The following is a 23,869-nucleotide window of genomic DNA, read 5'->3' on the forward strand; positions in this document are numbered from 1 at the left end:
TCATCAAAAAAGCCCAGCAGAGGATGTACTTTCTGCAACAGCTGAATAAGTTCAACCTGTTGTTGCTGTTGACTATGATGTTGCACTTCTACACTGCTTTCATTGAGTCCATTCTCACCTGCTCCATCACCATCTGGTACGCTGCCACTGCTAAGGACAACGGCAGACTGCAGCGTATCATCCACTCTGCTGAGAAGGTGATTGGCTGCAATCTGCCGGCTCTCCAAGACGCAGATGCGGGCAGGATGTAGCCAATACTAGGGGAAATACAATATTACACACTACACCCAAGAAATACACACACATGCTTAGGTCCTATACAGGCACTAATGGAGAGATGTCAGACTGAGTGGGCTGCTACTGCTGAGTAGCAGTAGGGGGGGGGGTTGGTGCCTTGCTCAAGAGCACCTTAGCAGTGGCATCACTCCAGCGAGTAGTCTACACTCCATATTCTGGTGCGTACGGGGACTTGAACATCGACCCTCTGGTTCCCAACCCAACTCCCTACGGACTGAGTTACTGCAGATGACAACATGCAGAAAAGTACACCGAAGAAGGCCCAGTGCACCTTTTCTACAATCCTTCCTTGCGATCAAATGTTTCACTAAAGGGATACACAACAAAAACACAACAGCAAGAACGATGCCCCCAGCTCACAAACAAGACACACAAACAAACAAGAGGCATTGACAAGGAGACCGGTGTCAAAGGCACCAAACACACACACAAACAGAAGTGTGTTAAGGATCCTCAATGCAATGTTACATATCATCAGAAAAAGGGCTGGGGCTACTTAAAGTATTAAAAGTAAATAGTATTAAATGCAGAAAAACCCTCACATTTAGGAACTGGAAACGATTAAAACAGTTTTGTCGATCAACTAGGTGTTTAATCAACTAATTAATCGACTCAACTGTACTTGTCTTATATATTGCTCGGCAGTTTAATTTGAAGTGAAACATCGTATTTTACTTTTTGTGTTCTTAAAAATCTTAATTTGTAAAGTAACTAGTAACTAAAAGTGCCAGATTAATGTAGAGGTGTAAAAGTACCATTTCCCTCTTAAATGTATTGGAGTAGAAGTAGAAAGTGGCAGGAAAAGAAAAGACTCAAGTAAGTACAAGTAGGCTACTTCAAATGTGTACTTACAGTCTTGAGTAAATGTACTAAATTACATTCCACCTCTGCTCAAAGTAGAGTAAGACACGTCTGTGAACAGCATAGGGCCTTGTGATTATGAAGTAAATAAACACTAACCTATCACTGTTTAACCATTCGACTGCCATAATGCATTTATGTCGAACTTCATATTTGCATTACTAAATATAACTGATTGTATTTTGAAAAACAACTGACCGGAAGTAGACTACTCGAAAGTCAGACACCGCTTCCGGTGTCGCCACCTTCTTTGTCTCTGGCCCAACATTTCGACACCAAGGGTTGTCTTTTTTCCCTTTAGGTTTGAGGATATATATACACATATATCCCTAGTTTTCTGATATTGAATGACAGTCGACTCTGAAATATTTATGCCTAAAAATAAAGCGCCAAAAATGGATGATCTGGACTACAGTAAGTGGGCTTAACGTTACTAGCTAATGATCCATTTGCATAGGCTATCGCTAGCTAGCTAACTGTGGCTAGTTGTAGCGAGAGGCTCAGTTTATTTGCTCAGGTGTGACACAGTGGTCATTCCGTTAAACGTATACATAACATGATTGACTTTATACTTTTTGTCGTCCTTTCCGAAAAGTATGAGTGTACACGAAGCTAAAATACATTTGGTTAAAAGAAGTCTCAAAGATGCTTTAGCTTAGCCTGACGCCAACTCTGTATTGATTTTCACTGTGTGCTCGGAGCCAACGGCAGTGGGCATTTAACACCCTGACCAACATTCAATTTACACAATAGCCTGTTCAAATAAAGCATTGCTCATACTGTTGAAACCGTCCACGTTCTGTTATTATCAGTAGCTTGGCTGCTGTAGTATAAACCAAACCATGCAGTTGATCCAGACTGTGGGCGTGGTTGGTGGTGTTTTAGCAGCTGTTTGTTTTGCAGACTAAACACACCGGTCTGGGAGGCTTTGGTTGTTGCTGATCACAAGCTGATACTTTGTTCTCTAGATCTGGGTGGTTTGGATAAAATACATTAACATCGAAAATGTGACGATGTCGTGGGGATTAGACGCTACACTCCTAACGCCTAGCTAAAGTCTAAGAAAACCCTGCAATACAGCCCACCGTAAACTTATGTTTTTGTTAAAATAGTTAGAGAGGTGTTGATTCAAAATGATAGTCATGGTTTGGAGACTATAGTTCTGTAATTTTGTATTGCTCTAAATGTTACTGTGTTTCTAATATGTAGTCCACCGTCACTGAGAAAAAATGTCAAACATTACAACTCCTCAGCATAATACAATATTCAACACCACCTTAAACTAAGAGCAAGTTGAATCGCAATCTTTCTAAAACACAAAAAGGCATTATTTAGTCCAGGGTTGGCATATATAGCTGTAAGGTGGGTGTACAAGTCCATCTAAGTTATTTTGTGCTGTTGGAACATATTTACACGCCAGCATATTTTTTCAGTAACATAATTTTATATGTTAGCCCAACAGGTAGAGTCAAGTTTTGACAAATAATTTCAAAACCACACCATACTGTGAAATATGATTTTACAATAGCAGACAGTCGTGAGAAATACCATTATTATGATCTTGATAATATATCACCCAGCCCTCCATTTTAATGGAGTCATTAGCGACGTCCCTTAAAACAGTATTGATAGCATTACTTTTGTCACGGTTTTCATGCCATGAAAAAAATATTAATTGTGTTTTGATTAACCAATCTAATCTGCGTGTTTCACCAGTGAAGGGCTGGAATTGTCTGTTGCAACCAAATTGTAGATGTTTCTCATTCAAGTGTATTTGTTGGAGAAATGTTGTCAAAATTACACCTGTCTGTCTGACTCTGAGTTTTACTGTGGCCTTGTGCCTCTGTTTGTGTTGGAGTCTGTTGAGTCTGTGAATTGTTTGCTATATTAGCGGAGTGTATTGCAACGCAGCCAGTCAGCAACACGTTTGATGCTCAATATAATAATATAATCACGATTATTTTGCTCAATATTGAAATCGCGATCATTTAAGACGATTACTCGTTGACCTTTGGAAAGATGTTGCAATTAATGAACTTAAAAAACAGTGGAAGAAGTAAAATAAATCTACAATAAAAAAACATACAACTGTGAATTTTTTTCATTCAGAACGCAAGAGAAAATATGAGTTTACTTGCAAAACGTAATGAGCGAAATAATAGTTTTTCTCGATTATTCTGTTTTTGGAATGATTGGGAGCCCAAATCATAATCGCGATTACATTTTGATTAATTGCACAGCCCTACGCTGTCATGCATTATATTGCAGTGATAGATAAGGAGACTGAGTATTTTACAGATAAGGAGATGAGGGAATAGGGAAGGTAAAGGGTAGGAGGCACAAGAAAGGAGCAAAACTTTTAAAATGAGGTTTAGTATTAGAAGTGTAACTTTGATTTAAAATTAAAAGCCAATTAGACAGGGACTTATCAGTAATTAAGGCAACTATCAGTGCCTTTGCTAACTTCAGCTTCTACTCTTACTACCCCACTTGTATGCCTTTTTGTTAGATGGTACAGATAGATCTGAAAGGGGGAGAGAGGTGATGACATGCAGCAAAGGGCCGTGGGTCGGATTTCGCTGCCATGAATTAAAAATATCTTACAATTGGTAAGATATTGATATAATGAATACCCATTGTAAGATATTGTAAGGATGCCCAATTTGAGTTACAATGCATTTCTCAAAATAGTTGTAGTTGAAGGCTTACATTACTAATAAAGACACAGTCTCCCTTAGGTTGGTAGGGCACAGTTACCATTTGTTATATCTGCAGCAGTAATGGAGTCATTCTTCTTCTCTTCCCTTACAGTCCCAGTAGACCTGAGCCCAGAGGAGCGCTCTGAGCTGGAGGACATCCGCAGGAGGAAGGGCGTGCTGCTGCAGGAGATCCAGAGGCTCAGAGAGGAATTAAGAGAGGCAATTTTGGAAGTAGAGGGACTGGAGACGACCACAGAGGGCAGGTAAGAAGAATATGCCCAGTAACATTGCTACAATACTCAAAACAATATTGGATTTGCACAGCCAAAAAGACAAAAGATGGGATTCTTGATTGCCACGAAATGCACAGAATTTAATTCACCATTTCCCAATTAATTATCACTTGCAGTTAGTCAACTTTATCACTTTGTTCACTGTAATGTGTTGCATTTTTCACACATTATCGCCCGCATACATTTGGTTTAGAACTTGTCATCCTCCACTGTGACTTGAAAGCTTTTCTTACTGTTGTGGACATAATCAAACAAACTCAGCCTTGAACTCTGTTGTTTGCTCACATCACCATATTCAGCTGCAGTTTAACTGCTTTTACAAATGTGTCAGTTTTGACTTTTAGTTTTCATAGTGTTTCTTTGGATGGTCATTTAACAATTATAGTTTTTACAATTTATTTCCCAAAGTGATGTTATCTCAGCTTTTGACAGTCAAATAGAATAACAAAGTCCGAGCTGTTGGAATTCTTGATGGGATACGTGTTGTGAATACCGCAAAGTATATTCTTTCTTACAATTTACATTTTGGCTCTCTACAGTAAAACTCTCCAGAAAAGTAGGCATGTGGCAATGGGAAGGAAGAAATTCAACATGGACCCCAAAAAGGTTAAACTCTTCAATACTTGTACATGTCTAGTTTTTCTTCACTCTGTCTTAGCTTGACATTGACGGCCTTTCCCCCTCTCCGCAGGGCATTGTGTTTCTGGTGGAAAATGAGCTGCTCAGACACACTTCAGAGGACATTGCTCAGTTCCTCTATAAAGGAGAGGGCCTCAACAAGACTGCTATAGGAGATTACCTTGGAGAAAGGTGCTTGATCTCAAAATATCTGTACCTGTAACCTGTCCTTTTTCTCCTTTTCTTACTAACCATTTTTAACTGTCATCTCTCTGTTGCTGTTCTGCAGGGACGACTTCAACATTAAAGTTCTTCAGGCTTTCGTTGACCTCCATGAGTTTACTGATCTCAACCTCGTCCAGGCCCTCCGGTAAACTGTGCTCTTTGTTATGTTTTGTTTTGAACCAAGAACAAAATCTCTTGCCCTGGCGTTCTCTGGCAAGCAAACCTTATCCACAATGGGAAGTCCCACTCCATTGTCACTTCAGGTTAGGGAGGAAAAAATATGCAAGATAGCAGTAGTGACTGTATACCTCTGCCTTGATTGCCAAATGTGTTCTCTCTAACTTGACTGAAACCTCGGCCTGTTTAACCTTTTGCAGACAATTCCTGTGGAGTTTCCGTTTGCCTGGTGAAGCCCAGAAGATTGACAGAATGATGGAGGCCTTTGCTCAGAGATACTGCCACTGCAACCCCGGCGTCTTCCAGAGCACTGGTAAACACAAACATGTTACACTGCTTCTCATGTAGGGTTATCTGTTACCAACCTAATGGTATGGTAGGATGTTTTGACTTCTGCATGTGGGATGGCGTTGTCTCCTTATATCAAGCTTTATTTTTCTATGATGGATCACAGGAAGTGGAACATTCCAGAAGGTTGGCACTCACACAAACAACAAACCCTTTACCAGAAATGATCAGATATTGAAGCCCGCAGAGTTTGCCAATTTATAAACATAGCTTTTCAGTAAAACCCCTTTGTGTGTTTTGTTTGTTTTCATTAATTATTTCCTTAAATTGTTTGAGATGAGGTTCAGCATTGCCAGACCTTTTACATAGGCATCCTCTATGGGCCCCTCACTGCAGTGCTCAGCTATTCATTCTTGTATATTTGTGGGCCCTCCTCACAAGAGGGCCCTGTTCACTCAGTCCCCTTTCCCCCCAGTCCTACACCCCTGGTAGAAAGTAACATTTTTGAATCAGGGTTGAAACTAATTGTTTTTGTTTATTTCTGATGTTTCGTCAATTAATTTTTTGTTTGTGCTGAACAAATTGCAGCGCTGCGGCATTCTCATGCATGTTTCTACTGTTCACAGACACATGTTACGTCCTGTCATTTGCCATCATAATGCTGAACACAAGCCTCCATAACCCAAATGTAAGGGACAAACCTGGTTTTGACCGTTTCATCTCAATGAACCGAGGCATCAACGAGGGAGGGGATCTGCCCGAGGACCTGCTCAGAGTACGATGAACTCTGTTGTGTTTCTTTTGAAGTGGCAATTGATGACCCTACTAAAGAGATTCTTAGTAGAGCTTATTTTACTATTGTATGTGTTACTCCAGAATCTCTACGATAGCATTAAAAACGAGCCCTTCAAGATCCCAGAGGACGATGGTAACGACCTGACACACACCTTCTTCAACCCGGACAGAGAGGGCTGGCTTCTCAAACTTGGTGAGATGATGCCACTGAGGCCTTTCTGCTTTGTTGTGTAGTACTACTCTACATGTTGGCTTTAACAGTGACCTAGTATGCCATTGTTATGGATGTCAAGAGGATTTCCATGAAGAAAGCAAAGTGATATGTTCTGTATGCTAGTGTACTTTGTTCTCTCTTAAGGGTTTGTGCTATGATGAACCTGCCCTCCTGTCTCTGAGGCTTGCGGGCTTTCTGCCTCCACTTGAATTGTCAGCTCACAGTTGTCACATTGTGGCGTTTGAACATTGCCATAGCATGATGGTCAACAAGAGACTTACTTTCTTGCGTCATGGCAATCTAAAAATCTGATTGTTTTCTTTTGCATGGCGGGGCCTGTGATCTCTGTGTCACTAATAATCTCTTTCTCTTCCTTTTCCCCGTTTGCCTCTCTCTTTCTCTATTTGTCCTCTGTCTTCCTCTAAATCCTCCGGCCCCTTTTGTCTCTGCTTCTACCCTGCGATTTCCACCCTCTACTGCCGCTGCTTGTTTTCTCAGGAGGTATGTACTGACAGTTGTGGTAGTTAAAAAAAATAGCCACATAGTTAGCTGTAAGAATGTAGAAAATGTAGTATAGTATCCCTTTTTCCTCTCCTCTCATTCATCGTCATGACTATGTTCTTGTGTTTCAGGGGGACGAGTGAAAACCTGGAAACGGCGATGGTTCATTCTCACAGACAACTGCCTTTATTACTTCGAATACACCACAGTAAGTCTTTGTGTTCACATACCACATTTAAGTAAATTTGTTTTATGCATTAAACTGTTCCAACAGGATGTTGTTGCTGTTTCTGCATGAGCTTTTCTGAGAGAAAAAAAGCAATAGAATTGGTGCCATTGTCATGTTATCTTACAATTAAATTTAGTGTTTAGGATTGTACGGCCCCTGGAAAATTGGGATTGATTCTTAAAGTTTTTTTGGCACCTAGGGTTCCTAAACTCTGAAATTCCCATTGGCAGTATTGTATCTGCAAGGAAGTTGGCTAACTTCAGGATTAGATACATAACTGTGTTAATCCCCAGAGGCCAAACTGGTATGGTTGCCCATGCACAATACCAACAAAAGAGACACAAGTCAGACTGGTCACAACATATCAAAGACCTACTAAACAATACTAACACAACAACACACACACTTATTCCAAGAGGATTCTAGTGTGGCCCAGGATCCCACCTAACCAAAAAGTTAAGCTGTGAATACACAATTGATCAGGTACTGAAATGCTAGTCATTAGTAGTGCATTTAAGAACAAAACAATTTCAACTGTATCTGTTTTGTCATTTTAGTTGTGAATTGATAGACATTTTTGTGAAAACCAGCTGGCATTGAGAAAAAACAAAATTCCAATTTGGCGATTTTTAGCAGAAATAATGTGGGAATTGGTTTAATTCTTAATAAAGGCATTTGAATATTGCATTAACTCTTTCATCCCTAATCTGCTTTGATTGCGTGTTTCACTAACAGGATAAGGAACCACGAGGTATCATTCCCTTAGAAAACCTTAGCATCCGTGAGGTAGAAGACCCCAGAAAACCTGTAAGTTTGCATTTTTGCTGAACATCATAGACACTTAAAAAATGTAATTATTTTTGTAAATTTCAGAACTTACTGTATATTGTGATTGTTTATCCAATTTTCTTTGCCTTTCTCTTTAACAGAACTGCTTTGAGCTGTACATCCCCAACAACCGCGGTCAGCTGATTAAAGCGTGTAAGACGGAGGCTGATGGAAGAGTAGTGGAAGGAAACCACATGGTGTATCGCATCTCCGCCCCCACACCTGAGGAGAAGGACGAATGGATCCACAGCATCAAGTATGTAAATATTGGATAATGTTGCAGGAAAAACAGGGTAGTGCTAGATGAGATGAGAAATTATTCCCAATATAAAATAGCCTTTCGTTTAAGCCCCTAATTTCTAAATCCTAACTGCTGTCTGGATAGTACATGTGCTTTTTTCATTGTATCATTTTATAATCCACCCCACTCAATAGTGTGTCTTTGTTACCTGAACAGATCTGCTGTCAGTGTCGACCCCTTCTACGAAATGCTCGCTGCCAGGAAGAAACGTATATCACTGAAGAAGAAGGAGGAACAACCATAGAGTATTCCCTTCATTCTCTGTGGCTGTCTTCTTTTGTCCTTCTCATCCCTCCGTCAAGCACTGGACAGACGTTCCATCTTTGCTCCCTACTACCTGTTAATAAGTTTTGTCTTTCCCCCTGTTCCCCAAACGCATCCTCTGCCTGATATAAGGACTCTTGCTATCCTGTTTACCTGACTCTTGAAAGCCACATTCAGAGTGAAACGCTCACCCACTGTCTCTCTTGTTATCTTGGTTCTTATACTACTGCTGTTACACACAACCTAACACACTACAACCAGAGCACACCGTCTGTCCCATGTTCTCACCACATTCCTCTCTCCTTCATCACTTGATTAAGTGAACTGTGAAATGTGTCTTAGACCATATCTACACTAAAGTTTTACACATTTTTCCTGTTTTGGCCCCTTCAACTACATTTAACGAACTTCTCAACTGAAGCACACAAATGTGTGAAAAATTGTTGTGATTACAGACAGCTGTGCGCCTTAATTCATTTTTGAGAATCTTCCTACTTTCCCATTCCTGCTCTGTAAACCACAAACAAATCTTTAAAAACAGTTGCTCAGCAGAAATATATAAGGCTGCGGGCTGAAGCTGCTTATATGTACACCGGCCATTCTTTTAGGGCCGTGACACACCAAGCCGATAATTGGCCGTCAGACAGTCAGGCTAGGTCGGTAACTCGAGTCAGTTCGGTGTGTTCCGTGCGGTCTTCCGTCCGGAGGGGCCAGCAGCCTTCATTATGGCCGACCTGACATGCTCAGTCAGAAGGCGGGCCCTGCCGGCAGTCGGACTCAAATGACCAATCTGTTATGTGGAGTGCAAACCCGGAAACAAGGGGAATGAGAGTGACTAGAGTCTCTCAAAATCTGACTAAAATCTTTCAAACTGACTTTTGTCGATCTGAAATTAAGACAGATTCACCAACTGCATGGTCTATTTCTTGCTTAAAATGTTTTCCGAAACACTGAGATTGTATTCTGAACAAGCCACCATGACAGTCTGGCTTTAAAGTTCGTCAACACAGGCAACAATACACATTAGCGCCGCCTGTTGTTATGGAAACGTATTATGTCTCGTCGCTTTATTGTGTTCCGAGGCACCTCTTTTCTGACCAACTCGGAGAGACTGATCAGTCCAACTGCCTTTTATGCCAAGTGTTGGCCGTCCGGTTGGTGTGTCATGGGATTTAGACTACTATCTGAAAATGCTAGTGTGGACCGAAATCTTCTAAACGTATCTTTTCGACATCTATCTGCATTAGTGTGAATATGGTCTTATTTAGGGTAGCAAGCATCTTCAGTCGTGTGAAGTCAAAATGTGAATTCAAACACTAACGAGATTTATTTTCAGTTAACGTTGGTCAGAGAGGAATCAGTTAAAGTCAAAGTTGCACATGATTTCAGACTTAAATGTGGCCATTGCTTCATAAATTACTGTCTTTAATGGCTTTAACACATATTACTTATATAATATATAGTCATTATGTGAGGAAAATGTTGTTATTTGTTACTGTTTGCCAAGTAACTGTTGATCTTGAAATACGATCGGGTGTTGGAGGCAGAAAGGTTGCTTTACTTGCAGAATTAATGAAGACACATTTGAGCAGATTCTCTCCTTCCAGATGGCTGCTTGTTTCAGCTCACTGAGAATATATATATGTTCTTTAGCATGTTTCTTTACATGCTTGAGCAATAGCAGAGTCAACATTACTTCCAGACTATAGGCTTGTCTTCAAATTCTTTATAACACTATATTGAGCAACGATCATCATGTCCGCTCCGATGTAATGTTCAAGCATGCCACAAATCCTTTCCTTCTTGCTTAACCCCACAAAACGAACATTGCCATCTCTCACACAAGTATTAACACTGTCAGACATTTAACTTGTAGAGCCTGGTCTGCTCACTATAGTGAGTTTCAAGAAACCACAAAGGCAGCTCATTACATTGTATACTTTTTGTAAATAGAGTTTAGCTTATTTGTTTATGATTCACATAGAAATTATTTAATTTATTCTTCATCTTTTGTTAAAATCTGATTTTTGTACGAGCTACTGTAGGGCTGCATGTTGATAAACTGAGGGCGTCAGTTGTTGGTACTGATGCTTTCCTGATCATACTAGTGCACTGATTTGAAAAGTGTTAGTGTTTCCTGTTGACGTTGAAAAATTAAATTTAATACGAAAGTTGATTTATGCATAGGGTGAATTGTCTTAATCATAGTTTCTTTGGAAAAAATGGAGATATTTAGTTACTAGTTTGGCTTATCTCTTGACCACACTGTTGGTTTTTGGAGTAAAACAGACTCAGTAAAGCACAAGCAGTAATGAGTTTCACACTCTTAATGTTTCATTGGCTGCCACCTGAAGTGTGAGGAAGCTATTCACAAGCTGTCATTGTCTATCCTGCCACAGTGGTAGAAATGAAGAGACAACAAAACACTTAGGAACACTTAACAAAGCTTTGATTCAGTATATAATAGTAAAATTATTGAGATGTAATGAATCAGTAGCAAGTTTAGATTTGTGTCCGGTGATAGATTTGCTTGACACCCAGTTCGTAAATGTATTACTAGTAGTTTATTGAATTGGCATTTTTAGCCGGTAGTAAAAATGAATTGTCTACTGCACTTTAGCAATTTTAGCATTTTGGAGAAAATGCTGTTACTTTGACTGACAATATTCCAATACTCTGTAGCACCCACTACTGGTGATCTCACGAACTGCAATATGCTGAAGGACGAACCAAGAACTGTGTAGATGTACTGTATAACGCCGCCACCTGGTCAGTGCCAGCTACAGCAGTTTCTGACCCACATGTTCTGTATTTGTTCACCCGATAAAGATCATGTTGTCTGAACCTGAATGGGTTCTTTTCTCTGTGATCAGAACACCACTTGCTGTGTCTTTAAAACATGTTTTAAAGACACAGCAAGTGGTAGGTACTTGAAATACAGATCTAGGATCACCTTTTACTCTTCATCAAACTGACAAAGGCCTAACTTTATACCTCCATGGTAGTGCGTCTATACAACACGTGGACTGTCTGTAGGCGTTCCCTTTCTGGGTATTCTTGAAGTGCAAAGTTGCCAAAAACTGGTGGGACAACAAATGTTTCCATTAAAACAAAAGAATGAACACTGAAGCAATGCTACTGAAGCTGGGCCTCTGTTTCTGATTCGACGTCTTTCAGAAAATGTGTTTATTTTGTATTTATTTATTTTTATTTACTGTGAGGTGAAGATGGATAGATCATCTGTAAATGTAGCAAAAAGAAAACCCCAATACATTGGTGCCAGTAAACTACTGTGTAACAATAAAAGGTAAATGGATGATAGATTGTTGTGTGTTTTTGTTTCTTCTGGAGTTTTGTCTTTATATTTTAGCTGTCAAGTCAACTTTATTTATATAGCCCAATATCTTAAATAACTAATTTGCGAGGCTGTTTTGTTGACAGATTAAACGTAGCAAATGTAATAAGAGCCTTTAAAGCTGCAGGAGTTTTTAAAAAGTTTTTTAAAGTTGTAAGTCAGGAGAAGAAAGTCGGTCAAAGTTTAGTCTCCCTTACTCCACAGCTTAGTTCAAGTTTAACCTGATGGATGAAAACTTGCATCACCGAAGCCATTTGGATTCAGCCTCTTGAGTACTATAGATATTTGTACAACATTTGATGGCAGTCTATTTTCACTAATTAATTAAATGTCTCTACCAGATGTACTGGCACAAAATTGTGTATGAAGTCATGGTGCCTAGATATATCATACTTTAGTGATCAGCTGTCTTTTCTTCTAGCGTCACTGAGGTTCACATTTATGGTTTAGAGTGAATTCTGGCTCAACAGTTCTTGGGTTGACTTGGATTTTGGCACAGAAGTGTGTTCCCCTCAGGAGGAATTGTAATTACCTTGCTGAGATTTCCATCAGCCTCAACTTACTTGTAGTGTAGGGATGCACCGAATCCAGAGATTCTGCCGAAACCGAATACGTAATTCCACTCGCCAGATGAGTGACAATTTTGTTTGGCAAATTTTCCTACAGTCTAGCTACGTAAACAATCTATATAAAATTATATTACTAAGCTGTATTTGGTTTGGATCTTTGTGGTAGTTGAGTTTATTGTAGTATGCGTAGTGAGTTAAGAAGTCCATTAGTCTTGTTTACTGCCTTTGTGAATGTGTCTTGACTGGTAATTAAGTTGTATGTTGGCAGTTGTTCAAGTTTGAGATCAATGTGCATAAAATAATGAAAAAGAAAGGCCATGTAGTTTTGACACTTTTATTTAAACTGTCATAACATTTGAAAAAAAAAAACCTTCAATTTTAATACTTCAAAAATCCAACCTGGCCTACATTCAGTGTTTTATACAGCACATTAACAAATGTACAGTCAAGGCCAGATCATGTAAGAAATTAAAAAGGTTTCATCGACCTGATGACAAAATACATGATTTCAAAAAGAACAATTTACTGGGAGAAAAGTGATGCATTTCAACGAGTTGTTCAGTGATCAAACATGCATTGCAGAGCATACAAAAGTTTCAAAAAACACTTAAAATCTGACAGGCCTTTCAGCTTTTCTTGCTAATTAAAATTTCTAGGAGACATAGATCTACATTTTCTTTGGTAAATTAGCTGTATCTCATGGACACCTTTTAAAAAAAAGGAGCATCCAAATTGATTTCTCAACACATTTATAGAAGTATCCTTCAAACTAAACATACAGTTTTTCACTTCACCACAACAGTACCCATGTATGGTCTGCTAATTTTATCACAGACCCTATAGTATTAAGTCTTATTAACAATATGACAATATGTCACATACAGCACTTGTCTGTTTAAAATAAAACACTAGGTCATGATAACAGTAAAGGCCAAAACCTTGAGCCCAAGACACCTAAATCCCTACAAAGTCTCTGTAAACACAGATTAGACTTAATATTTATCTTTTTAAAGAAAAAGTCACTGATGTCGTTTAAGAAGGCATTGAGTTGGTGCCACTGAGTCATCATCCTGAAAATCACTGAAATTTAAATGGACGTTTTGTTTTGTTCTTTCCCTTTTTGATATATGATAAATATTCTCAGTGTGTTTCAGGATATCTCCAATTTCTTCTTCATCACTGGATTTACGGCCTTTCAGTGACAGGGGTTAAAGGGGTATTTGGCGACTCCTCCGTGAAGTTCTACCTCTGTCTCAGACCAAGCAATGACATCTCCTCTGAGGTGGCTGCCGCAAGAGGCCAGGCTGTGGATGTCGCTGGCAGTCAGGACATGGGACCACATGTGCAGGTCTGACATGTCACCCACAAATGACTGAGTGGCATCAAAACGGCCTCCCAGAGTGTCCTGAAAAAGAGAGAATGAATAGTCACCGTTAACAGTAATCACTTTTTTTCAAAACAAGAATTTTATACGCTCAATTTGTGCACAAATACAGGCATTTAATGGCATAAGGAGCCAAAAAAGCTTGGACAGGCATATTCTTTGGACTGCAAAATATTTCAAGCTCAGATCTCTTTGACAATTACACTTTTTTTTAAATTATCTCCCTTTTCTGCATTTAATGGCTCTCTCCCTGCAGTGTGCATCTACATATAATTAATCTATTTGTCTTTACCTGTTCCTGCCCCAGGATGAAGACTCCTCCAGGTTTAATAGGGTGCCAGGGGGAAAGATTTATCCCAGACCCCCTCTGCACTCCGTCCTGGTAGGCCTCCCACTGTCCATCTCTTGTTGACCAAGTCACACAGACGTGGTGCCGGTTCCCATCACCCAGAGAAAGGGGGAGCGTCACAGACTGGGGCATAGGAGAGTAAAGATGATGAGACAAAAATATAAATACATCTTGGGATAATACAAGTAAATACAGAACCAAGAATGTAGTTTGTTATTAAACAGAAAAAAATCTCTGTGAGATCTGCAGCCTATTTGACTCAATAACTAAAATGTTTAATCCAGAATGAACTTCTAAAACACACTCTAAGAATGTGGTCTGAGTGACTGGATCTCAATGCATATTCAATGCCACTGTCCACTTGTGTTCCGATCACTCAGATCGGATTTTATTACTACGTCAAAACCAGGCCTTGTATTCTGAATTTCACAAGAATGGTTTATTAGGCAGCCTGAAGCTGCAACTTGTGTCATTTTAAAAAGTATTTCTCTTTAACATTAAATACTCATAATTAGTAAAATGTTAGTAAATTAGTTAATAAATTATACCTAGATACACTACCGGTCAAAACTTTGGGGTCACTTAGAAATTTCCATTGCCCTCCATTATAGACAGAATACCAGCTGAGACCAGTTGTATTGCTTTTTTTAACCAGGGCAGCAGTTTTCAGATTACATTATGTGCTTACATAATTGCAAAAAGGTTCTCCAATGTTTTTCTACTTAGTTTTTTAAAATGATATCAGATTAGTAAACAGAATGTGTCTTTGGAACATTGGGTGAATGGTTGCTGATAATGAGCAATGTAGATATTGCATTAAAGATCAGCCACCCACTCAGATCAGCTGGTATTCTGTCTATAATGGAGCAGTATGGAAATTTATAAGTGGCCCCAAACTTTTGACCAGTAGTGCATATTTTAAAGAATGTAACCCTTCTAAACTCAGCTAATCTGCCTTATAAGGGCTGTGTGGATGTGATTTGTCAGATTTAATTGACAGCAGTGTTTTAAAAAGTTAGTTTTAAAAAGTAATTAGTTACAGTTACTAGTTACTTCTTCCAAAAAGTAATTTATTAATTAGATACTCTTTTACAAATTATAGAAGTAAGTAGTTACTTCAGAAAATAACTAATGCGTTACTTTCAAGTCAATTTTTAAATGCTCAAATGTGACCCCACCTCCACCCCTCTTTAACGGAACATAAAATACATGTGCATGTTCAATTATTTATGATAAATCTGAATATTATAATGAAATGGACACTTAATACAATACATTATTAACATAAACTGTACACAAATCTAAACTCTTTTAATGTTGCTGTGGGACAAAGTGAGACTAGCCTCCAATTAGATGCCATGTATGTAGATATTATGACAAAAGTTCGTTACATCCCCTTTTTTTTCACTGAGTTTGCCAACTTTTGAAAAAAAGAAGACAGTTGTGTGTTGATGTAGGATCCTATCACTCATAGAAAGCAGCTGTTTGAGATAATGAGTGTTCAGGGCCTTACACATTGTAGCCACACACTTAAGCTTAACTCTCAGTGCTGCAGGGTTTCTAGTTTTTCTCCCTCACCTTATCATCAATCAGAAGCTCCATAGGGTTGTTCCCCCACTCGATAAGCACCAGTTCATTGGCCTGTCCGGGTGCAGAGTAAGAAAATGGCGTCCCCAGGCCAGGCGCCACACCCGCCTTGATCCAAAGACACAAAGTCAGAGCGAAGATCTCCTGCAGCAGGGTCTTCTTTACCCGCCCATACATGTAGTTGGTTCTCATGGGAAAGTTGATCTGGAAGGCATCGGGATTCTTGGGACCTGTTTTTGAAGAGAAATAACATTCTACCTTGACAAAACATTCTCACTGGTTCATTTATGAACTGTTCTGGTCTGAAGCTTTTGATCGCATCATATGAGCTTCCTCATCAGAATGCGTTTGCCTAGTTGTCACAAACAAAATCTGTTCAATTTAATAATAATTCTGAGCGATTTAATTACATCCCATTAATGTTTGCTTCAAAATTCAAATTTCCCTCTTGACCTTGGAAACAGCAGTTGACACACAAACGTCATTTAGTAGCTGTTCTCGAGCTTTTGATCATTGGATCATTTTGTCAACGACTGTTTCTGAGGTCAACAATGAACTTAGATGATAATGACCTCAAAACACACACACGGACACACACACACACACGCACGCACACACACACGTTGGTTGCAAATATTGATCATCCAAAATAGTTAATAGCTTATCAAGAGAAAACAAAAGATGACATTTTACCTGCAACATTGTGCAAGTTTTGCAGCTGGTTTGGAAGTTCTCTTTTCACTTTTACCAAAAAATGCTTCATTAATAGAAACATGACATGACATGCATATACTCGAAGGTGTGACTGCATGTTTTAAAGTTACTACAGTTGTTGTGTACCTGTGAGGTGCAGCTGGTTGAGCAATGTTTCCAGTTTATTTGAGTGGAAACCAGACGGTTTTCCAGGCACTCTGTATCCTGTGTGTGAAAGGTAACTGTGACTGTCTGCCTCATTACTGTGGGGGTCGTGGTCGTCCTCATCATCATTATCATTGTTGTCGTCATGGTCACCGTCCACATCATGGTGGTTTCCATTTTGGCTGTCAAAGTGATGGTCAGTGAGGTTTGCGCTGTCGCTATGACCGCCATCGTTGTGGTCATACTCGTGGTCATTCCGGAGTCCGTCGTGGTGGTAGCCGCCATCATGATGGCCATCATTGCGATGGTCTCGGCCGTCATCATGATGGCTGTCATCGTGATGGTCTCGGCCATCATCATGATGGCCATCATGGTGATGGTCTTGGCCGTCATCGTGATGGCTGTCATCGTGATGGTCTCTGTCGTCTCGGTGTGTGTTGAGGCTGCTGAGGGCAGAAGTGTGGGGCAGCTGCTGCTCCAGAGCATTGATCTTCCTCTGAAGCAGCTCCTTCAGAGAGCTGGAGTAGGTGATAGATGTGTTCCTCTTCTGCTGAGGGAGGTGAAGTACACACAGGTGAAGTCTTGATAACAATGAGCATTTCCTGTCACTTAAATCCCTGTGCTTCCTATTTACAACAGAGAAGTAAAGGCATCAGTGCTATAGCATAGACACAAACTGGCTTTGAAGAACCATGTGAGGATCTGCTGATCTGTCACCTCCAAGTTGCACTTCTTTGCCTGCTACTTACATAAATCTTTTTAATGTTGGATGCAATAGTCAGGTACTCATTGTGTCTTCCTGTACATGTCTGCTTCTCTTACTCTAAGGTAATCCAGGCCTTGTCCTGATGCATGCCCAGATTACAAGTCTGTCAAGGGAGATCACCATAAGTACCGCTGATGTTAGACTCGTGCAACCCCCCCCCCCCCCCCACACACACACACACACACACACACACACGTACACACTTAATCACTCACTCACTCACTCCACAGCTCCTGACATCTGCTTGTATTCACGATCCAGGGCGGAGAGCCAGCAAAAAGAACGGAACCGAGAGAGGGAGTAACTTAATAGAAAACAGGACAATTTAAGCCTGTTGCTGCTCTGAGGTGTCCAGTGAGGGACATCAAAGAGGCTTTATGCAATTAAGTAATTAATTGTTCCTTTCTTTAAAGTACTTAGTGGACATACTACTTTGGAACTTGATTATTTGGGGACAACAGCATGAAAGTATATATATGTATGTGTATATGTATATACATATATATATATATGAAAGAAAAAGCCATATAAGGGGACGCTGCACATCACAAGCCTCACTCTTCTTCTGGCTCTTTCCTATTCATCAACTGTATTATATTTTTTTATTGCACCTTTTCTTTCTTTCTATAGTTTTTTACAAAGTACTAAATTGAAAAAAGTTTCCTCCTGCTGCTACTCACCTGCAGGTTTTCCAGCCTCTCCTTCAGCGCCTGCAGCATCCTTTCCATCTGCTCTGGTGATGATGTGAGGTCCTCTGGTGTTACATGTTTATCCGTCCCCTGATGGTTGCTACTGTGCCCCCCATCAGATCGCTGTCCCCCCACAGATGCGTAGTGCGGTGAGTCTGGTATGAGGTGTCCATGGTGCCCCTGCTGGTTGCTATAGTGCCCGTTGTCAGTGTACGAGTGATGACCGGCCACCCCCACGTGATGGGAGTGGGCAGCTGTACCGTGGTGCTCATCGTGCGGCGTCACGCCCTGTCCAAGGCCCTCGCACAGGGTGAGCTTGGCCGTCAGCTCTCTAATGGTCTCCCTCTGGTCCAGGATGGTCTCTTTCTGTTGGACAAGGCTCTCCCTGAGGTGAAGGATGGTGGCTTTGGCCTCTTCGCTCGCCCCCCACCAGCCAGCAGGAGGTGCACTTTGATGGCCTGGTCCGCTGGGCCCTGCTCCCCCTACGCCTGGACCCCCTGGAGGGAAGCATGCAGGGTCTGCATCCACAGGAATAGGGGTGCAAAAAAAGCGTGGGTGGGCTCCGTAGTCATAGTTAGACCCTGAGCTAGCAGATGCAGGGTAGAGGAGTGAAAGTAAAGAAAACACGATAGGAACAAGGAACATACACATAATCTCCATCCACAGTTCAGACAGTAAGACAAAGGAGTTTGGCTTCACTTTAAAATGTGTGATGCCAGTTAAAGTAAAGGTTGTGTTGACATATTTGTTGTTGGAAAGGAGACATCAGGGAGCACGATAACAAAGGTTTCCATCCACAACGAATCCACAATCACAGTTATTGTCTTTAATCTTGTTCGTCAAGTGATGCAATTTATTTTATTTGGGATGCCGGCTTGTCTCTCTTGCTGTCTTGCCGCCACAGAAGAATGGAATAAACCTGTAAAACAAAAAACATCAGATTTTAGATAAAGGTCTTTTAGTAGCATCAACAGAGGGTGGACACAGTAAGACAATCACCTGTACAATAAGGCAGCTTTCCATTGAGACTGTGTCAGAGAAGTGTTTATTCAGCTCTATTCCTGATTACAAGGATGCAGTTTTGGTGGCCGTGTTGTTTTGGATTGCATTTTATTATTAGGTTCATCTAATATTTTTGCATCAACAAGTTCATAGACATCAATTGAAAATGTTAAAACATGTTTTTGCTGTTCTAGATAGAGTCAGTTTTCTTAAACTAAAAGGATAGTGAGAAGAGACACTTTTAGAGCAAGGTGACAAAAACAAGGTCTTCAGAGATGGTGGATGAACACCTCAGCGGGACGTCTCTGGCCCCATTAGCTGCAATCTGTCTGAGCAATTACCTTACATGGAACGTGCTTGGTCCAACCAGAGACTCTCCAGAGAGGGATCAGTCCCAATCACAAATGTGACATCCAGACCAGACTAGGGAGATTAGAGAATTTTGTTGGTACCTATAAAGTGAATAACTTCCTGAAAGGTCCCATAGAACCATTCAATCTTTTGATAGAAATTATTGAGTTGAATTTGGTGGTTATTAAGTTTTTGACCTGAAGGATGATAATTTAAAGCAGTATTAGTTTACAGTCTGGATGCCAGAATGATCCCTAAAGTTATTACATTCCCAATGTGTGTATCACAAAGCCCTGCTGACCCCTCTGAACGCTGTAACATGTCCTTCATTATGCAGGGTCGGCATTTTGAAATGGCACACACGTGATGGGGCAGCTAAACCTCACTGACCACCTGTTGTTCACAGTGACCAGCCTCCACAATGTGCGTGTGTGTTGAAAGTTCATACATGATTCACTGTACCTTATCAATAATGAAACGCAGTGAAAAATACATACAAAAATAGTCCGTTGTTTGACAAAGATCATGTCTGCTTTCAGAGAGTTCTTCTCAAAAGCCAACGCAAATATTATTTATTGACCTGCAGAAACTGGAAAAGAATAAAATCTTGCTTTTTTAAATTGAGAATCATCTTTGTGATAATGTTCTTATCACTATAAAGAAGAAACAACCTTTGAACTAAAACATGTTCTGTCTCTGCGGTCCCTGTTGATTTATGGGAGCTTAGAGGACAGACAGATGGTCGAGGTAGAGGAACGTGACACGCCCAATCACCACAGTTTAGCCCTGAGTTTACTACCACCGACAGATCACTCAATTAACCTAATTGCTAACCTTGATATACCTTAGCCAGAGATAAGTGGGCTTGCATGCTTCTCTTTGTGTGCTAATCCATGGTGAACACGGGCCGGGCACCATCCTTGCACCATATGGTCAGGGGGGATATTTAAGTAGTGAGATTAGTCCCGAATTCAAAACTGACAACAGCAGATAGACCTATGATTAAAAAAATGGTTGACTCTGACAACCAAAATAAAGCACTCCATATGTGGAGAATGGATGTTGCTAATCATCATCAACTCTGCAGAGCGGTATTCTCAGAATAGATCAAAGTTTAAGAAAAGTCTGGATTATCTTTTCATGGCTGCTAAATTATATAGTATATCATATTTTGTTGGTACATCTACAAAATTCCTCCCCCCAAAAAATATTATTTCTTGTCTAAATTAACTTTAGTTGTCACGTTGTACATTTTGGGTAAAAACAGGCTTTTTTAAATGTTTGCACTTCTCTTAAGAAACCTAGCGAGACTTTTGTCCCATCCTCATACACTCTTGTTTATTGTCATGGCCAGCTACACATTTTCACATTGAGAGGAAATATGTATTTTCTGATTGACTTTTTATTGCCCCTTAGTTGAAATCCAACAAACTCTACAGACGATTCCTTAAACATCCAGGGGCGATTCTAGGATCACACTGTTAGGGGGGGCTCAGCCCCTAAGGAGAATGTGACACGGATACAGTGCCTTGCAAAAGTGTTAACTCAGTGTTAGTTACTGAACAAAAACGTCAGCTAATGTTTTTTGACACTATGAGTACTATGATGGAACTAAACCTAACACTGTATAAGTCTCAGTAATAACGACCCAATTGATACAATGTTCTAACATTCAGCCATTTTAGTTGCTAATGTTTCAATTTGGGTTCTAATCTGCGCCAGTCAATTACCCACTTCTTCTCTGGGGACTACCAATGTTAAACTTCACAATCGTCTCTTGCTCTGCCTCTGACAGATTAGATAGAAACTCGGTCAAAGGGGGGAGTCTGGCACAACCACCTCTGATTGGTCAAAACTATGTTTCTGTTAACCCTTTCCTTTACTGGGTTAGCGGTGCATAGCATCGGCGACAGCAGCACAGGATATTAAACCTGTTTCAAGCCCTTTTAACTTGTAATTGTTTGTCCTTTGTCACTAACAGACAAGTTCGCAAACTCTAACTCAAACAATTTATTTAAAAAGAGAGAATTATTTTTCAGTACTATAATATTTAGGAGTGCTGAGATGAAAGGGAGGAGGGCTTAAGCCCCCTAAAAAGGGTCTAAAATCGTCCATGTATTAAACAAAATTTTGTATTTTAATTCTTCAATTTACGCTTCAGTTAACTTATTTTAGAGCCTTAAGTTGTCCTTGACAATTAAAAGAAACAAATATGTATACCTACCTGTAGATTCCAATAGACTAAATTAATTTCCGTACAAGGAATCATCGTCCCTTCTAACTGTGTTTTTAGGAAAGTGTTTTTTTAAATGCAATTCAGTCAAATGTGACAGACAACCACGTTTTTTACATGCAGCCAAAAACAAATAACTAAAATGCTTTTAGTAACAGACATCAACAATCCCCAAACACATCTTTCTTATGCAAATTGATGAAGGTTAAGCTGTTTAAAAAATATAAAGCCTAAGTTGTCCTGTGTCATATTTTAACGATTTATTAATAATAATGTCTTATTTTGAACTACTTATGTTTCTTTGCCTCTAAATGGTAAATGCAGAGCCACGCTATGGCTTTTAACTGGCCACTTTGTTACATCTCCTTGAAAAAAATAGAATAAGACAACATTCACAAACTGTTCCAATTAAATTGGAATTGTTAAAGCGTCCTTACCTTGGACTCCCAGTGAGTACAGCCTGTGTATCCACACTGTAGTGAGTAAGTCCTCCTCACACACTGATCAGATTGAGAGAGATTTACTCCAGAGGAGAGCTTACCTCTTTCTATCCCTCCTTCATTGTATTTACCTCTTTTCTCTCCTCCCCGACTTCAGCATTGTTGTTTTTTTCCTGGAAGACCACACCTCTTTTCCTGCTAGACTCTTTTGACTTTCTGTCATCTTACTTGCTCCATCATCTTTATTTTTGTCCTGGAAATGAGAACATGTTGGTTACACATTATCCTGCTCTGACAACCTGCATAAACACCTTTGTTTTATTTTATTTGACCTCTGATTAGAAAGTACCCTCTCTAACAGGACACAATCATTGGCTCAGCTCCTCTAGTGTGACGTCACCCAGCTCACCTAGATGTCAGCAAGGAAGTAATTGGCCTGATTAATTCCTCTGCTCTTCCAGTCTGACTGACGGCCATGGCAGGATCCAGATGGCTTTAATTTAAGGTCAAAGATAATCCCACAACAGACAAATAGAGACACTTATTACAGGTTCATACACACTGGCATATATTGGTCCTCAGGGTAGTAAAAAACTAAAAATTGAAATGAAATACTACTGAGCCTGACAGTTATTTTATTTCTTCTTTATTATCTCAACTTTGCAGACAGTGTTTTATTTGATCTAGTGCCTGTAGAAAAAAAGCTAGTAAGTAAACCTCAAGTTAAGATTGACAGTCAAACTACTGTTATTTCCTGACAATATTGACCATCAGAGCAGTCAAAGTGCACTTGATCTAAACCAACCTGATTAAAGAGATGTCCTTCCAGTTCGTCTGACACGTGTTTGAGTGTCGAGGATTAGAAGTGAAAAAGGTGAGGAATCAAGGTGTGTGGCCTGGTTCTGTGACCTGTACTCTGTCTCCGCCTCTTTATGTCTAATTACATTTTAATTGCCAGAGCTGAGTTTCTCAGAAGTTTCTATACATGACCTAAATATTTCACTTAAAAAGTCTACAATAACATTTATTTCACCTAAAAAGTCTACAATAACATTTATTTAATATTAATATTATTTTTAATACTTGTAAAATAATTATTATAGAGTAATGTTTTATAGAGATATGAAATTTCTAAGATCATACAATTTGTTTAAAATTGTTGAAATATTCTGTGTTTATTGTCTGTCTATGTGTTATAGTCATATCTCATCAGATAAATATCTAGACACACATTATGGCCCTCTCAACAGAGCTCACCGTACAATGTACTCTATCTTTCAAGGAATGATTAATGCTATATTTCATATATGCCTGTAGTCAGACAGACCATATTTATATTATTCTAAAAAGCAATAAAAATGTATACAAGTATAAGGATTATTAAATGCTTTAGACTTGGGGTTAGGGAACAATTAATGAACGACAAAATTCAACTTTTGTTGTCTGTCATTCCCAGTTTCTCTTTACTATTTTCCTGTCATCTCACTACTTCCAACTAACAAATAAAAGCATAATAAATGCCCGAAAATAATTATTAAAAAGCTCTACAATAATGATTGCTTTAATATGCCACATAAATACGGTAAATAATACTGTCACAACAGTACTGTTATGCTTTAAATTACAGTCAATGTACACAGTACAAGTGTTACCAAGCATTTTGTACATCCTCATCTCAGTTATTGTAATCCCCCTT

The 23,869-nt window shown here is 39.6% G+C and overlaps 2 protein-coding genes across 5 annotated transcripts; one reads left to right on the forward strand and one right to left on the reverse strand.

Moving 5' to 3' along the window:
- Positions 1 to 1,351: 1,351 nt before the first annotated feature.
- Positions 1,352 to 11,911, forward strand: cyth2 (cytohesin 2). The gene is made up of 12 exons (XM_032519208.1): positions 1,352 to 1,572; positions 3,970 to 4,120; positions 4,690 to 4,756; positions 4,842 to 4,960; positions 5,058 to 5,138; positions 5,371 to 5,483; positions 6,085 to 6,233; positions 6,335 to 6,446; positions 7,100 to 7,176; positions 7,933 to 8,004; positions 8,127 to 8,281; positions 8,483 to 11,911. The coding sequence occupies exons 1-12, from the start codon at positions 1,506 to 1,508 to the stop codon at positions 8,568 to 8,570; spliced, it is 1,251 nt and encodes a 416-aa protein (XP_032375099.1). The 5' UTR covers positions 1,352 to 1,505; the 3' UTR covers positions 8,571 to 11,911.
- Positions 11,912 to 13,017: 1,106 nt separating this feature from the next.
- LOC116691512 (neuronal pentraxin-1) lies at positions 13,018 to 22,320 on the reverse strand. Of its 4 annotated transcripts, none has more exons than XM_032519206.1 (8): positions 22,171 to 22,319; positions 18,139 to 19,066; positions 17,102 to 17,242; positions 16,997 to 17,014; positions 16,675 to 16,963; positions 15,826 to 16,064; positions 14,191 to 14,370; positions 13,018 to 13,919 (listed from the first exon to the last, which is right to left on the reverse strand). In XM_032519206.1, exons 2-8 carry the CDS (start codon positions 18,805 to 18,807, stop codon positions 13,710 to 13,712), a joined length of 1,746 nt encoding a protein of 581 aa, XP_032375097.1. In that variant the 5' UTR covers positions 18,808 to 19,066; positions 22,171 to 22,319; the 3' UTR covers positions 13,018 to 13,709. The 4 variants fall into 4 exon arrangements, with proteins under 4 accessions (XP_032375097.1, XP_032375096.1, XP_032375094.1 ...); XM_032519205.1 differs by having other exon boundaries at positions 16,997 to 17,044; positions 17,096 to 17,242; XM_032519203.1 differs by having other exon boundaries at positions 16,997 to 17,242; positions 22,171 to 22,320.
- Positions 22,321 to 23,869: the final 1,549 nt, after the last annotated feature.

Source organism: Etheostoma spectabile, chromosome 6 (genome assembly GCF_008692095.1).
Source record: "Etheostoma spectabile isolate EspeVRDwgs_2016 chromosome 6, UIUC_Espe_1.0, whole genome shotgun sequence".
Taxonomy (NCBI): domain Eukaryota; kingdom Metazoa; phylum Chordata; class Actinopteri; order Perciformes; family Percidae; genus Etheostoma; species Etheostoma spectabile.